This window comes from Mya arenaria, chromosome 13 (genome assembly GCF_026914265.1).
Source record: "Mya arenaria isolate MELC-2E11 chromosome 13, ASM2691426v1".
In the NCBI taxonomy this organism is placed as follows: Eukaryota; Metazoa; Mollusca; class Bivalvia; order Myida; family Myidae; genus Mya; species Mya arenaria.
In genome coordinates, this window is record NC_069134.1 from 64,582,212 (window position 1) to 64,599,792 (window position 17,581).

At 34.0% G+C, this 17,581-nt stretch overlaps 1 protein-coding gene across 3 annotated transcripts; it reads left to right on the forward strand.

Annotated features, from left to right (window-relative positions):
- Nucleotides 1-351: 351 nt before the first annotated feature.
- Nucleotides 352-16,832, forward strand: LOC128214498 (uncharacterized). Of its 3 annotated transcripts, none has more exons than XM_052920993.1 (23): nt 352-516; nt 3,395-3,580; nt 4,419-4,652; nt 4,989-6,323; nt 6,546-6,728; nt 7,447-7,552; nt 7,810-7,922; nt 8,014-8,228; nt 9,377-9,464; nt 9,663-9,733; nt 9,872-9,908; nt 10,132-10,229; nt 10,532-10,651; nt 10,908-11,059; nt 11,462-11,597; nt 11,902-12,051; nt 12,221-12,320; nt 12,448-12,524; nt 12,801-12,932; nt 13,484-13,612; nt 13,952-14,097; nt 14,974-15,109; nt 15,370-16,832. In XM_052920993.1, exons 1-23 carry the CDS (start codon nt 405-407, stop codon nt 15,445-15,447), a joined length of 4,134 nt encoding a protein of 1,377 aa, XP_052776953.1. In that variant the 5' UTR covers nt 352-404; the 3' UTR covers nt 15,448-16,832. The 3 variants fall into 3 exon arrangements, with proteins under 3 accessions (XP_052776953.1, XP_052776954.1, XP_052776955.1); XM_052920994.1 differs by having other exon boundaries at nt 8,029-8,228; XM_052920995.1 differs by having other exon boundaries at nt 8,032-8,228.
- The last annotated feature ends 749 nt before the right edge of the window (nt 16,833-17,581 follow it).

The window sequence follows — 17,581 nt, forward strand, 5'->3', positions numbered from 1 at the left end:
AATTTCAAGATATGAATTTATCTAAATTAATTAAACATTTCTTTAAAGTTTAAACATTTATCTGCCAAAATTTTCTGGTTGAAAGTGAAGTGTTCTGTTTTCATCAAGGGGAAGTAACGACAAAGGATTCTAAAAGTAGTTCTGAAAGTTGATATTTTCACTTCTTATTTTGCAGTGAAAATATCAAATTGATATTTTCACTGTTGTTATTTCACTAATAAAACCTCATATTTCATCGAAAAGCATGAAAGAAATGTTGTTAACTCTAACACCTTTCTTACATTTACTGTTGCTTTAAGTTTCTACACACTTCAAAACATGCCGCTCATCACTCAGGAAGTTTTCAAATAGAAGAATGATTTAAAACTTGTTTGTCTCGTCAGTTTGGTTGTTGAAACCGAGGAATGATTTTTATAGTTTTCATTGAAAAAATGGCGGCAGTCATGGAATTCATTTTATCTATTTTGCTGTTATCTGCGACTGTGCGTTCGGAAGAACCAGCTTGGTATATTTCAGGTCAGCAATATCAATGTATATTTTGCAACACTGATAAGTTTTAAGTAAAATATAAGATATACAAAATTTTGCACGGAAGATGGTGTCAGACCCCATCACAGTTTGTTCAAATAAAATTTCTTAGTCCAGGGTTAACCATTGAGTTTGAGGTCAATGTTGCTTTTGTACCGACCATCAAACGCAACAGAGACAGAGAAACCCGCAACTATCTTTATACAACAACTAAATTGTATTTACTGACAGTTTTACATAAGTAAGATAAGTAAGTTCAAATTTAAAATGTGAAAGTTTTAAAACGGGGATTAAATAATAATGTCTAAGGGTTATTTTCACTGATCATGGTATTGTTCAATGTCCACTGAATTTTAAACAACATGAACGATAGAAAACACTGAGGACTTAATCTTATCAACAACCCTTTCAGAATTAACCCAAAAAAGAGTGGAATGTAATCCTACCTTGATTTTATTTAATCCAATATTTTAAAATTTCTCTAGCATTGATGATACTTTTTATAAAAATGTTAACTTTAGAAAAAATAACAAAAGACTCCGGGTCAGATCAGTTTGCCCTTATGTGCATGTCAATTACATGATAAAGATTTCATCGGAGAACACAACTTTTATTTTAATGACTCGTTTGATGAACCATTGAGATGATATCTAACATATTTAATGAAGTAAACCTATATTAAAATATACGTACATGTAACACTATATTAACTTGCAGAGTTATATGGAATCAAGTTTAGCAATTTTTGTAGGGTCAAATTTGGTCCCTGGTTGAAGCATATTTATAAGGTCAGATATCAGATAAAATAAAATAGTATGAAATCTGAAACATGGTCGACCTTTAAGGAACTTGTTCAACGAACTAGTAAGATATATGATGTGTGTTCAAAACATATTCCAAGATCCGGTGAATGTTTCGGAACTCGTATAGCAAACTCAGTAAAAATGAATTAGCCAGATTGATGGCATTTCCCTTGTATTATTGCTACTCAATCGCTTGTAAGACAATTGTTTCTTTAAAAACTATTGGTTCTATTGATAGGTTGGTATACTGTTTAGATCCGTTCGAGTAAGAAAGAATTGTTATTGAACAATTGCTTTTTTTTAATTTAAATTTAATCCTTTAATTTAGAACTGTAATCCTGCTGGTTAGAGTCATCGTATTTTATATCGACGAATAAACTAGACCAATGGAATTTGTAAAACAGACAGTCAGGCCAATGTTTATGTGTTATAATAGAACGCATTACATTCACTTTAAGGAAGGGTGAAAGGCCGAAAACTGTCCATTATGTCAGAGAAAGAACAGTCAGAGGCACGCAATGCCGAGGCTGCTTTTTTGCCGACAAAATTGGCAGTTTGAGGGGTTTCACTTACTTAAAACATGTAGACAACGAGGTTTAAACCATGATTTTCATGGCGCTATTGTCAACTTATTGGACACTTTCACTCCGTTTGAAAATATACCTATCATGTAAATCTCTGAAACATACATATAAATTGGGGGGTTTCGCGGGGGTTTAAAGATTCGTCCACTTCCACTCATCCCTGTGTCTGATTTTGCGTTGAAAAGTTGCCATCTGATAAGGTTGTATTCAAAGTTTGTTAAATGACCAGAATTAATATATTATGATAAAGAATGGGCAGTAGCAAAGTTTTTAATTTATGTCATCTTACTAGTACTTAAAAATCAACTTCTAGGGATATATAACAAGTGCAAACTTTGTTTTCATTGTGCATTTTCACTTAATTCGGATTTTTTTTTAAGTTAAGGATTTTTTTTATGTTTTACTCTTTAAAGAACATACAAGTAATATACATTTTCCTTTGCCCTAGCAACTGCGCATACCTCAATCACATCTTCATTGGGCATTGAGTTGTTACAACATTAAAATTGGAATCTTATTAAAATCAACATATTATAATTATTTATTAAACTTTAATTAAAGAAGGCCTTTAAAGTGTTTTCTTCAAATAAGTGCATAGCTTTACCCAATACAAGACAAACAAAACACCTCTTGATTCTACCATACTACTTATTCTACTGACTGTCCATTATTAGAACAATGACTGTCCGTTATTTGAACAATGAAAGCCCATTCTTAAAATATTGGACAGTTAGTAGAAATAAACAGAACGCAAACCTACTCACAAACATGTTTTAAACCAATAAGAAGGTAATACTTATTAATATAAACGTAACCATAAACAATATTGAAACGCCAGATGGTCATACTTGCCTTGATTTCTCTGGCAAAGAGGACCTTGAATGACTTTATCGTACCCTTTAAGAGCTACCACTGTTGGCCCTTCTTAATTTAATTCGGTAACATGATATGTTTGTATCCAGTCGTTGAGTACTTGAAAGTTCTTGATCAGTCGATGTTATTTTTTGCTTTATTCTTCATTGTATACAAGTTGATAAGTGCTCTGATGAGAATTTTGTTTTAAGTTAAGTAATTATTGATAAATGATAGGACAAGTGTGAGGTTATGATCATGCAAATTAGTTTAAGACCCAGGTAGTTTCGAGTTCCAGCGAACTCATGTTTTACTTTTCCAAGGCGATAATCTCATCGTATATCGGTTAAGCTATTTTTATGAGTGTATGGTCTGTTTGTGGTGTTTGTATTTGTGAATGTGGTGTTTAGATGTTTGGGCCCTTGCTTTCTGTTTCTTAACAGGTCGTGTTTTAATTTAAATTTACTTGGCTTGTCCTTGTAGTTTTTATTGTATTTCACTATAATTATAAAGTCACGTTTTATTAAATATATGTAGTGAAAATTGGTTTTCAAAGATTAAGATTATTAGAAGCCATATATCAAAGTGGGCGGCAATTGTTTGTCCAGTCGAATCCCTTTGCTTCAGGTGTTAACGTTGGACCTGGAAACCCTGTTGATAGAGACTTAACGAGCCACCCGCATAGTGTTCCATGCGCTAACATGACCTGGTGGCAATTTTCAAATACAGTTGAGTATTATTGGGACGCGAATCTCCGGGAACGGGAACCTTACTTTATATCAGGAATCAAAATACATCGCAATAATAACACAGGTACGTATGTAATGGTATTTGGTATTAGCTTTTAATTGTAGGCCAATGGCAATCGAGGATTTACCATATTTACTGCAACTCCATATCACGTAGAACAGATTTGACGGTGAATGTAAACATCTTTTTTTGTAGAGAGTATATTAGCGATCTACATGGCGATTGATGGTTTAGGCTGCGGGTTTCCTGTAGGATGTTTAAGCTATCGTCATGAACAAGAGTTTTAAATAGAAGTGTAGACAGCTATCATATTACGTATTTACATATATTCAGTGCACAGTTAAATATTAATGTGACATTGTTTACTTTACGAATTCTCATTTATGTGTCTTACTTTAAAATGCTGTTCATAATATACAACCAATCAAGCAAATTCAGTATCAAAATAGGAAATCTTTTGTTGATTATTTTGAAAAAAAAATATTTAACGGGGTCATCCCAGTAAAGTTCTGAACTATGCAAACGCGCCCAGGTAATTTTATATTAATCCGAATATCAAAAATATCATCAAACGTATCATAAGCGTTCATGTTTCGTGTTTTTTCAGTTAAACAAACGTCAATCCATTTTATTTGCTTTTATAATATTTAATGAAACTAACACATGGGCGCATTAACTTTTACGCCAATATATCACGTGATGAGCTAGTGGATCAAATAAGTGTGGATTCCAAAAAAGTTAGAATTCATTAAGGCGATCTACAGAAAATGGTGAGAGCTTTCAGGGCCTGAATAAATAAATACAATGATGTTAATTAATCGAACTGGCCATTTGTTAATATGACAAAAGAATAAATGTACATACCGCCACTTCTGATATTACTATTCAAATTTCATTTCAGCTCGTGAAAGGCTATATGGATTGATAATTAAGACTTATTTTAAACGTTGGAAAACTGTGTTTGCAGACAATGAAACGCACCTTTCGCGGTGCACAGAATATCATGAACGAAAGGACAAACCGCTGGTATGTAAAGATATAATAGATGTCGCATTGGATCCTCCTGTTCAAGCTACACTTGTTAGACTGAAATTGAAATCTTACGTGACCATCTGTGCGGTAGAAATCATAGCAGGTATAATAAGTGTTAAACGATAACAATGTATTCAATTAATCGCGGATTAGTTAAATATTACTAGTAGTAGTAGTAGTAGTAGTAGTAGTAGTAGTAGTAGTAGTAGTAGTAGTAGTAGTAGTAGTAGTAGTAGTAGTAATAGTAGTAGTAGTAGTAGCAGTAGTAGTAGTAGTAGTAGTAGTAGTAGTAGTAGTAGTAGTAGTAGTAGTAGTAGTAGTAGTAGTAGTTGTTGTTGTTGTTGTTGTTGTTAATGTTGTTGTTGTTGTTGTCGTTGTATTATTTTAAGTATTATTATTATTATTATTATTATTATTATTATTATTATTATTATTATAGTCGCCTGCACACAGCCACATGTTCCAAATGGTAGCACGAATGCTACTGCTAAATCCTTTACTGGAACCCACATACACCTGCACTGTGTTTCGGGTTATATTTCAAGCACACCGACCTCAGTATGCACTTCTCAAGGCACATGGCATCCTAAACCAGGATGTGCTAAAGGATGCATGGTACCAGATCCATTTCCTAACGGGAAATATATTAATTCCATCTCCGAAGCCTTAGTTTCTGGCACCGCTGTGCCCGTAAATTTTGAAATCATAGGAACGTGTTTGCCAGGTTATTCTTCTATAAACAACAACGGGAATACTAAGAGAATATGCGCTGATCATCAAGTATGGAATGGACCAGAATTGACATGCATTTCAAGGAATTGCCGATATCCTAGTTTACCCCATGGCTTCTATCACAATCAAAAGGTACCTTTTTACGGTTCAAAACCACTCGGAAGTGCAGTCATTCCACATTGCGACGATGTTTATTATCTTCGAGAACATGGATCAAGAAATTGTTTGGTGAACGAGACAAGGTCAGTTAACGACCCAGAGTGTATACCTATCATATGTCATCAACGTCCGCAAAGCCATCGCAATGGATTTTTCCTCCCAATACAACAACAATTGATCCAACATCAATTCCAGTATGGTTTTACATTTGTCCCTCAGTGTAATACGGGTTTCAAGCTTGTGCATGGGAGTAATAGAACGTGTTCTGAATTTAACGTCTGGAAAGGGGGTACAGACAGATGTGACAGAGTATTATGCGCCGTGACGGCACTCGTAAATGGATTCTATACATATGTTCAGCAGAGATATTTCAATAAAACAATAGAATACGATTTATTTATCAGCCCAAGATGCAATAAAGGATACCATTTAAGCAACAGTGATGATCGCAAATGCCAAGAAAATGGCGAACTAAGTGGAGTTAATCCATTGTGTGAAATAGATCGATGCAACTCGTTCGGACCTCTTTCAAACGGAACACTGAGGTATCAAAATAGCACATTGACATTAAATCAAGCACTTGACTATAACACAAGTGTATTTTCGGTATGTAATAAAGGTTTCGAACTTCATGGTTCTGCTGAGCGCAAGTGTCTTGAGAATGGGTCTTGGTCAGGCATTTCACCAATTTGTGAAAAGATCCGGTGCAAAATTCAAACTATTATTAAAGATTTATATCAACAAAACAGGAAAGAAATCTTTTTTGGAGACAAATTTGCTGCTGTATACAACAGCGACCATTTCCATCTGGTGAATGGTTCTTTATACATGATTTGTGAACACGACGGCAGCCTTAGATGGGCTACACAACAACCATTTCTCGGTAAATAGAAATTGAGTTTCACTTTTACATGTTTTTAATATCGATTTCGTTAAGAGAATTTCACCACTTTCCTACAGTTTGCTAGGATATTTGATTTTAGTATTCAATGGAATGCGAACAGAACAAAAAGTCGTAATTCATTTTCCATGCATTTGCCGTGTTAATTTTCTCAATTATTACTTTGGGAAATGTCCATGTACAATCTTTCCATTTCAAATTCAGCTTCTATATGTAAAGTGCAAAAGAACGGCCATTTTCGGGCAAACACGAGAGATTGCATGGTCGACGATAAGTGTGAAGTAGGAGAAACGATAACGTTTGAATGTAGAGAAGACTACCAAATGGTGCAAATAAGTGCTACCTGCCTTCCTAATCACACATGGAGCTCTGAGCCAATTTGCACACGTAAGACCACTGTATGTTTTTTTGGTTTCTGCCTGGTAAAAAAATGTTTTATAAAAAAACATCTTTATTGGAAAGTTTTATTCACTTAAATAAACCATAATTATAAATTATGTTTACATGTAACATAAAACCCCATAAAATATCTGTCAACCGTGGTACGGGAGAGACTGAGAGTACCAAGGTCTGAATCTTGCTGCAGGCACAATCGTTTTTGCTTAGGGTTTTGTTTTATTAATATATGCATATTTTTTCATGTTTGAACGTATCACCTTTATATTAGTTTCAAATTGTTTAGGGATTTTTTGATATTCAATTGCATCAAAAATGAAACTAATGAGCCACTGATGATTTTTTTCAGTGGTTAAAAGTCATACTTCAAGGAAGTTAATGAAATTAATAACTAAATCTGCTATCGAGATTGATTCACTCTTTGACTAGTTTACATTATAGATAATTGAAGTTACTGTCATAGGTCTATTGGCCAGAAACACTTTAATTAGATCAGATTGTAACAATGATTTTTTTCGAAATTTGCTTGCCGTCATCGTCATCATTGGTATATAGCTTTTCATAACTAAATTCATTATCATACAGTTTCACAACCAAATGTGAAATCTGCAACTATTATTATAAGTATATCAGAGTATGTAATTAGTTGCACACATGTCATTTTTACAACATTTTCTTGATATACAAACCATAATCTTACCAATTTTAGCACTGTCTAAACCAACATCCAGTGGAGTTATAATTGGTGGGGCTGTAGCAGTGGGCGTGGCTGTAATCGCGATTGTGATAGCCGTACTGTTGTTTCTGAACAGAAGGTACACTGTACAGTGTGTCTTGTAAAAATTAGTTTCTATTAACTCGTATATTGCTTATCAGCTAGACGATGTACGTACAATAGTACACAACTTGACACTAAAAAATGGTTGCCTCAACATATCGATGACAATTAAGTATTTTCACAATCGTCATATTTTGCCATAAAACTTGAATCTATTTTAGGCAAAGCATTATAAAGAGGAATACAGTCACCATTTCATACTATTTACTAAGCCCGGTGATCATTCATTTTTAGGAAACTACGTAATAGCGAAACAAAAACGCGATACGAAAAAGCAGATGAACCAAAGGATGAATTGAATGTTTATTCTGAAATCAGTGAAACACACAAGACTGATCGAAAAAAAGGTAATCTTAATGATGATCATTAACATTAACATTCAAATGATTATCATCTCAGAAATCAAATGAATTCCAAGAAGTTATTTAAATGAAAAAGAATCATCTGTTTCAGTAGAAGACACTGCAGAATGTGCATACGTGTTTAACACGATTGCTGTAGGCAAAGACGAATATGCTGCGAATCCTAGCGATCAGTCCTATTACAGCTTTGAAAGCAGCTATAACATGCCGGTTACAGCAATTAAAGTAGAAGACTTATACGACGTTGTTTTAGGATCGGAGCATGGTGTTACAATGAAGAAACAGTTTCAGGTTTATCTTTAATTGTTTTTACCTCATACATTTCAAAGTCGCTTCAACAACCCATCTGTTACTGTATAATTTAAAATGTGTGCTGAATGCAACATTGCATTTCTACCCTAATATGCTTTTGTCAATCACTATCATTGTATATTTGATTTGACGTGTATCTATTGAAAGAAAAAAGAATAGAAATATTTATTTATTTTCAAATCTGTAACTACGCTGAACAACTTTTTAATAGGACATTTAACATACTTTCAAAATAAAAAAATATAATTTAAAAAAGGGAATGTGTGACCATTTCTGCATGTAAAGTGGCTATCGTTAATTCTAGCTTATTGAAATACTGTATTCTAGCTCATTGTAACATCTTAAAAGTTAAAGATGCTCTCTTGCTCCCAAATAAAATTTATCACAATTAATACAAATGTTTTGATATACCAAAAATCATGAATAAATGTCAAAAACAATGGTTTTTATGAAGGATACCGAGTTTAATTTAAAAAATCTACATAATGAGGCTATAGTAGATCACAATGTTTTTTTTAGCATTCACCAATCATTTAATATTTTTTGCGTTTACACGGTTACGATCTTGTTATCAGTATTTAATAGTTTCCATAAATGCATATTTTAGTAAGAAGTTAAAGGTATATCACTCAAAATTGATGTTTGTAATACATCAGTATGTATTGATTTCGAAAAAGAGTGTCACTTTAAGGTTTTTAACAGATTTGCGCTTCAGGCATTGTAATAACAATAGGAAATGCATAAGCCTCCCTTAAGTTAAAATGGAAATATATTAAAAATAATTGAATATAATAACCAAATTGTTCTTCAGAAAGTTGATGCCGTTAAACTACTCAGGTGTTTTGAGAAACGAAATGGGGGGGGGGGGTCAAATATAGAGATACGTTTATATGTAAATATTCTTCATTTGAGATTATATATTTGATGTAATGAACCAAAATCCTATATGGTAGAGCAGATGAAATAGCTTGGTAAATTTCGTGAACAAACGCTAAAACACCATTAGGTTTAATACTGTAGTTTATACAATTTCCGTTGTTAAGTTACATTTTCAGTTCCTTTTGGAATTTAAAATAAAACGTTAAGTGTAATGATACCAAGGATAACATACTGACTTAAAATTACAGGATTTTCCAAAGGGTTTAAAAGACGACTATAGTGCAGCTCTTCAAGTACAAAACAAACCAAAAAATAGATATAAACACATTAATCCATGTAAGTGAAATACTTGACGTCCGCTCAACTACATGTAGTAATTAAATCATCAAAAAATCGTTGATGAAGTCAAAGTACAACTGCTTGTTCTTATATTTAAATATAATTATTATTATATATATAATACATTGTATTTGTACATATTACCAGCCCTTTTTAAAGAGAAAACCGTTCATCATCGAAATAATTGTTTTGCAGATAATGACACAAGAGTTATTCTGCCAACAGATGAACGACACTCAGATTACATAAACGCCAGTTTCATTAATGTATGTATTACAGAGCTTACAATACAAAGTATAATATATCAATTAATCAGTTTTAATCGCTGGATGAATTCTCGGTGTGTTCATTTAATTCGTCTGTAGTATTTTTCACAGTTGCTCTATATAGTTGGTCTATTTTAGGGTTATAACAAGACATGTGCCTTCATTGCGTCACAAGGTAAATTGGGGCCTAAACAGCGTCTGAGTAATTGAGTAATCAATAAACAAATAGGTGTACAGGTTACTCTTGAACGTGTTTCTGTATTGATGTTTTCATTCACAAGGAATGCTTTTTAATAAAGAAAACCTGAGCAGGCTCGCTTGAAATGAATGTATTATGTTTGGTGTCGACCTTTAATACTCGAAGAGTGAACAAAGTTCTAGCCGTATGTTTGTTGTAGGCCCCACGGACGAGATGCTTGTGGATTTCTGGAGGATGGCGTGGCATGTTGGCTGCGGTAAGATCGTCATGCTTACAAACTTGGAAGAGGACAAAAAGGTTTGTTCTTTGCACTTTAAATGTGTGTTTAAAGATTCTCACGAACTGACCCGCCTAGGACAGAAGGGGCAGTAAAACGAAATTGGTCAGACTTTATCTCTCTCTTTGAGTATGTGGTTTTTTTTCTAGTTGATAAGGTTGTATTAGAATACAACACCAAAGGCAATACATATATAAACCTTTTTCGGAATGTTTGAGTGAGTGGCAACAATCCCTTTTTCGCCTAAAAATGAGGATGAACCGGTATTTTTATGTCAGTTTAGCTTCCTATTATTTAAGTGAAAATCGTTCATCTCTTTTAGATGAAGTGTGTGCAGTACTGGCCAGACGAAGGATGCAAAGAATACGAGGACTTCTTAATAACAAATCGAGGGACAGAGTATTTTTCGGACTTCATCATCAGGAAATTATCCATACAGAAAGTAAAATATCAAATTACCAATCTACATAACAACTGCGGACATCTTAGCCCAACAAAACATATCGCATTTGTACTTTGTTCCGTCAAGCTATTTACTTTAGGAACTTCCACAGCATCAAGATGCTGAATTTAATTTAACTTATTTTAATCTTCCAACCCTTTCGAATACGGTATAGTCTTGGAATTATAGGTCTGATACGTGGATGTTAATTTTGTATAAGACACTTTTTGTTTTAGAATGTTTTAATTGTTTTCAGACACATGGGGAAGAAAGAAAGTTTATCCATTTTCATTTCACTGCTTGGCCAGATAAAAGTGTGCCAAAGTATTCTTCGTCGCTTGTTCATTTCCGTCATAAAGTGGAAACCACCATTGTTAATGAAAACGGTCCGGTTATTGTACACTGCAGGTTTGTCTGATAAGGCTTTACATATACCGCTTAGAGCAATTTCATTAATGATAAAAAATATAAATATACGGTTTTGCAAAGATTTGATTTCCTGGAACTTAATTAGAGCAAACTCTAACTTATCATTGTTATTTAACGTTACAGATGTACACCAAGGGGCATTTATTTCGTCTTTATTTATGAACTTGAATAATAGCACTGAAATGTTCCTGTCTTATGTTACTGTTTCTGAGATGAAAAAATATAAGTTACATACATAAGGACAAAATGATCAAAATAAGGCTGTTTTGTTAAACTAACGTACGCGGTCACTAACGAATGTCTTATTGTTATGTTTAAGCAGCTGTTGCCGGTTAATAAATTGAAAAAGATGACTAATAATTTCGATTTATATGTTTCTAGTGCCGGGGTCGGACGGACGGGAACATTTATTGCTTTGAATGTTCTATCTGAACAAGCCGCCACGTTGGGATATGTAGACCCAGTGGGCTGTGTGAGCACTCTGAGGAAACAGAGGGTCGACATGGTCCAAACGGAGGTAAGAATAAGACGAGATAAGATAGTTGCAAGAAAATAAATCAAAGAAGTAGGAAAAACAATCGTTATTGTCGTTATACAATAGTTATAACATTATCAAAACTACCTTTTTGCAGTCTGTCTTTCTGCTTAAGGGCATATACTTTTTTAATAGTTTCCAAGAAATTGCGAACTAGTAACTACTATAAAGATTTGTCAATACAGTCCGTTTATACTTATTATACGTACGAAAGTAAATTCGCAAATATCATGTAATTCAAATCTCAACAATTAATTAAATTTAAAAGTTTTCGCTTTTCACACAGGACCAGTACGTTTTTTTGCACATGGCGCTTTTGGAGACATTGATGTTGTCCACGTCGGCTCTGCCCGCGTCAAAGTTCATGGGAGCGTATGAAAAACTTCTGGCTTCCGATAAGACCCAGAGGACCCGGGAGATTGATGTCGAGTTTTCTGTGAGCCAGAAATTTTGAATAATTGTTTGGCTTCATTTGACGCATTACATGTTTTGCATTTGTAAATATTGTCGCAAGATATACAACCATTTTGTTGTGCTTTTTTCCGTTTCTGTAATGATGTCCATTTACGTTCATTAAGTTGATATTTTCTTTATACCCAATACAGAGGATGAAGAAAATGTCTCCCGTGGCTGATGAATGTCAATACGTGAGCGCAAAAGAACTAAGAAACAGAAATAAGAATCGGTATTCAAACATTCTCCCAGGTAATTATGTTTATATGTGAAAATTTTTTCTATTCATTAAAGTAGTTCAGTGAAATTAATAATGAATTATAAAGTTCTTTAAAACTGAAGCTGATTAGTTGTTTCTTAAAAAATGATTGTTTTACAGTTGCTGACCACATGCCATATTTGACTCCCTCCGGAAAGAGATCTGATCCTGATTATATCAACGCTGTTTTCTTACCGGTATGTTGTACCAATATTAACAAAGAAACGAAATATGTTTTTTATAATGCAATCGCCGTTTGGTTTATTAAAATATTAGAGTTAACATTCACACAACTATTGGACGCGTTTTGTAGCACAAAGTCTTTGTTTTTTTTAATTCCGATGTTTTATAAAAAAAAAGGTTTTAAAATGAAATTCATTTAAAATATACAACAATATGGTATTCTTATGATTAACATTTCATCCTAAAAGACGATGTTGAAACATATACACACTGATATGATATATGTTTAGGGCTACAAGAGGAAGGGAGCGTTCATCGTCACCCAGACTCCGCTAGAAGCGACCAAGACCGACTTCTGGAGGTTGGTTGTTGAACACGATGTCCATACAATCGTCATGATGAATAACAAGAGTGAGATGAAGGTGAGAACGATTTGAGTAGTTTATCATTATTCGTTTACTCAATTTTATTAATACACATCATTTAAGGATTGAAAATGAATCATGTGTTTTATATTAAGCGAGTAACGTCTCTTAATGAAATTGATTTTGTTAAAAACTATATGTAATTTTGTTTCTAAAGTCATTTCAAGAAGAAACAAAAACGCTGTCTCTGGAAAGGTAACTGTTTTGGATGACTTGAACTTGATGGCTTTTTATTTATACTAATTCCTTTTGGATCGATTGTGATGAAAGCTGATAGCTAACAGTAGCACACTCGGGGTCGTGTCCTGGTAAGAAAACCAGTACTGCTGTCCATTTTGAGAGGCCTTGAGATAGTTCCCTTAGTTGGGATAGAACCAATAAGACCTGGGGGAAAAGGCGGACGCTCGTATGGCTCTTGTCTCATTGTGCCTCAAAACGAGGTCCTAGTGAATGTTGGAAGCTTCACTTTTTCCTGTTGTCTCCATTGTATTAATAAAGTATTTCGTTGAAATCCCTAATCCTTTATAACAACGCTCTGTCGATTTTAGGAAGATGAAATATATTGGCCTGAAAATGAGGACTCGGAAACATATGAAAACATGATGATTACCAAGACAGGCCAGGCTCGCGAAAAAGGATTGAGAAAGATTACGTTTGACTTGAAACGGTTTGGACAGGTGCTGAGTTCTCTTTTTTGAAAATGATGAATTACCCCTCCTTCTCCTCCTCCTCCTCCTCCTCCTTCTCCTCCTCCTCTTCCTCTTCGACCACCACATCATCGTTATCATCACCATCATCATCATCATCATCATCATCATCATCATCATTATTATTATCATCAATTACATCGGCAACAGCATAGTTTACATATCTTACATAACCAATGATTACTTTATTTAAAATATTTATATTAAAACTCAAATAGTAATGAGTAAAGTGGAGGACGCAAACGGAAAACATGCTTATGAAGAAAAACAAGAAAAACAATTTTAATCAGTAAAAGTTGCTTGTTCCAGACACGAAAACTTCAGCAAATACAGTTTGAAAGTTGGCCTGATGATTCAGCGTTGCCTTCATCCCCTAAAGATGTCTTAAGCCTCCTTGATTCAGTGCAGTTCTGGCAACATCAATCAGGAAACAACCCTGTTCTCGTGCATTGCATGTAAGTGAATGCACTTCTTTGCTCTTAAGATATAGGAAACCCTTATTTTATTTTGTTATCACAATTGATATTTTACATAGGGGAGTTTTTAACGCGGTAATTCATAGATTATAACTCCTTTAGCAGTAGTTATGTCACAAGTGCCCTTGGGAACTTTCAAGTATGAATTGTTTTGAAAATATACTTATAACGCTTAAGACGTGCTGCTGCAGTCGCTGCCAACACTTAAAATAAAGAGCTTTTTTTCTTTTGCGTAGGTTTTGAAGCTTCTTATAACGATAATAAATTACTATTTCCTTATTATGTTTTGACGCAAACTCAAAAACAATTGTTCTCGATGATGCCTAAACGAATATTTCTGTTGTCATCAATTATAGCTTATAAGATTGTTTTACAATAAATACATAAAGTGTACAAATTACTTTTGCTGGGCCGAACAGGGATAGCAAAAATCTCTAAGACCGTTTTCTTTCCTTCCCCAATAAACCTAAAATCAAGTAGTTGAACCAAAAAGGAAGCAGAAACCGATTACTAAATAAATGTTAGTTAAGATTGTTGTATTCATTTTAAATTTTTAATCATAATAATTATTGAAAATATAATTGATAGCATTGAAGGCATTTGTTTCGTGTGTTCATGTAATATGAATGCAAGAGAGCACACTTGCAAATTTCCCAAGAAGTAGTGTCGGAGTCGCGGTTTCATTTGAGTTTCTTGGCGGTCTTTATATCGATAATTATATCATGAATTAATCACGTATTCCGGACGGAGCAGACAGCACCGGCTTGTTTAATGTTGTGACAGCGTTCTTGAGATAAAATAACGCATACTTGTCTGTTGAATAGATTAATAATCCATACTTTGTCACACTTTCAGGAATGGGGCAGACAGAAGCGGCTTGTTCTGTGTTGCGTCAACAGTCTTGGAGAGGATGAAGATTGAACAAGACGTTGCTATTACCCAGGTCATCAAAGAGATGAGGAACTACAGGGAACAGATTATTCCCTCCGTGGTGCGTATATACATATATAATTCTACAGTACGTCTAACGATGCTATTGAACATCAAGCATTGCAATGCAATAGTTAAATTACTTCCATTCAACAAAAAGCTATTTTAAAATATGTTCGTTTCATGCTGTGCTTTCATAGTAGCCTCTGACTGAAACACAGCAATTGAACAGAGCAAACATTTCTGCGTGAAAAAGTCAGTGTTATAGACTTCAAAAGACAGTGAGACACATTATCAAAAATAACACAATCTGTCTTTCAGGACCAGTTTCAGTTTGTGCATGAAGTAGTCAAGGAATATATTCTGCAGAATGAAACATACTCCAATTTCACCTACTGAGGTCGACGGGCTATCAATCAATGGAACAATAATATGGCAACCATGGGCTTGTTTTGTTTTATTTGGCTTAAACAATATTTATTCAAATATTAAAGATGCAATTTGTATAAAGTTTGATCATAAATATTAGGTGCGTGCATGGGTAACATTTCATGAAAAGAAGACATATGACATATGCACAAAACAATAAATATACAGAATAGAGAATTCGAAGTAAGCTTGAAAGCTTATACTATGTATCGCTTCTGTTATTCCGTAAGGCTGCTTTTAATGGTGTAAAGGCTGTTTTGTTTAACCGAATACTAACAAATGAGATATGAAGAGCAAAATGGGGGATATGAGGCAAAATATTGTACAGAAGAGGACGCATTAATATGGAAATAATAAGAATATGAGAAAGGGAAAACGAAGAGATAATGGGATGTGACAGGGTTTTTTTTATTTATACGTGTATAATGTTAATGTTATTTAGATAGTTTGCCATATTTTATAGTTATAACATATTCGATTGCTGAATGAGCATTTCAAGTTGGTGTACATTTTTTAAAATATTTGCAAACAGTGATGAAGCTAAAGCTTAATGGGAGTCATTTCGCCATACTGTACTTGTTAGATTGTCATTGTCATAAAAAGTTTCTAGTTTTTGTACATAGAATTGTTTCCGTGTTTAAAAAGCGAGAAATACAAGTGCTCCCACTAAGCACCTCTCAAGTATAGATGCATCTTTGACTGTTACTACAATTAAAGGCATAGAGGGTAATTGTATAGCTATTATCTTTTTTTTTTGCTTTGAAGTGTTTGAATCGGAAATAAGTTTAATATTTTACAACAGTTTCAAGTACTCCTTGATATTAACTTATGTATATTTTCTTTGTTAATAAAATGTGTTATGTGCAAAATTTAGCTTTTTAAAGTGAGGTAATAAGGACTTTTTCATTTTTAAAAATGCCGAGCAGTGTTTTTTTACCAAAATCAAGTGAGAACAATTATATTTTTCGAACGATATTGGTGGTTACTTTAAATTCTGAATAACATTGATCTTAAGGTATGCGTGACGCCGTCGGCGAATATGCATCATGCTGAGGAAAAATTAATAATTTCATTTTTTGGCAAAGAGGTGTGCCTCAGAAGCAGGCAATAGTGGTTATTCTGAAATGCGTTTGAAAGGTCTCACCAACTCAATTACACTCGTACGCATCATGAACAAGTTTATTTTCATTACGTTCACATACTAATATATCAGTCCGATTTTAGTGATAACGTAATTCCTCCACAGGGCTTTTTCGCCTACAACGTCACAAAATTGTACATAATGTATATCACTTATTTTATGTCTATATGTCTATATTTGTTTATTTAGATATGCGCAATAAATACTTTCATTCTATCTTGTTCCTTTGATATGCATCTTGGGTTAGATATGTGCAAAAAGTAAGTCTTTTCGTGACTGAATATTACGCCTCAACGTCGCAGATGTAAAAAAAAGGTTATTTGAATTATATATAAAACAAGAGAAAGTTACAGCCCGGACACAACAACCTATAATCTGTGTCCTTGTATGCAACATTTTAATGTGAATAAACACCAAGTGTGACCTTGACCTAAGAGGTAGGGACACGGGTCTTGCACGCGACATGCCGCCTTGGTATGTCAAACACATGTGGCAAGTTATTTAAAAATATGTCCATACAAGAGGAAGTTACAGCTCGGACACGAGTTATTGAGCCAGACGCACGGACGGACAAACGGACAGACGTCGCGATATTAATATGCCCACCTTCGGGAGCACAAAAAGAGTGTCTACACATTCTTAAGTTATATTGCCCGGGGTCATGAGTTGATTGCATCTGTATTCGCATATTTCTAGACTTGATAATATTCAAAAAATAAGACATTTCGGAAATATTTGCAACATCATGTTGATATTTTCAGCTCCAGCGTTTGAGATATTTTTAACTCACCTGAGCACATAGTGCTCAATGTGAGCTATCGTGATCAGTCTATGTCCGGCGCCCGTCGTCCAGCGTCAACAATTGCTTATAAATGTCATCTTCTAAAGCACATGGACAATCTAAATGAAACTTGACATGTCCAAATTTCATTGCTGTAGCTTAAACTATAAGAAAGTAGGCTA

Coding starts and splice junctions, on each gene's coding strand:
- LOC128214498 (XM_052920993.1), top strand. CDS start 405: ATGATTTTTATAGTTTTCATTGAAAAAATGGCGGCAGTCATGGAATTC. Junction 6,729..7,446: donor CTCTGAGCCAATTTGCACAC/GTAAGACCACTG, acceptor TACCAATTTTAG/CACTGTCTAAACCAACATCC. Junction 12,321..12,447: donor GTATTCAAACATTCTCCCAG/GTAATTATGTTT, acceptor ATTGTTTTACAG/TTGCTGACCACATGCCATAT.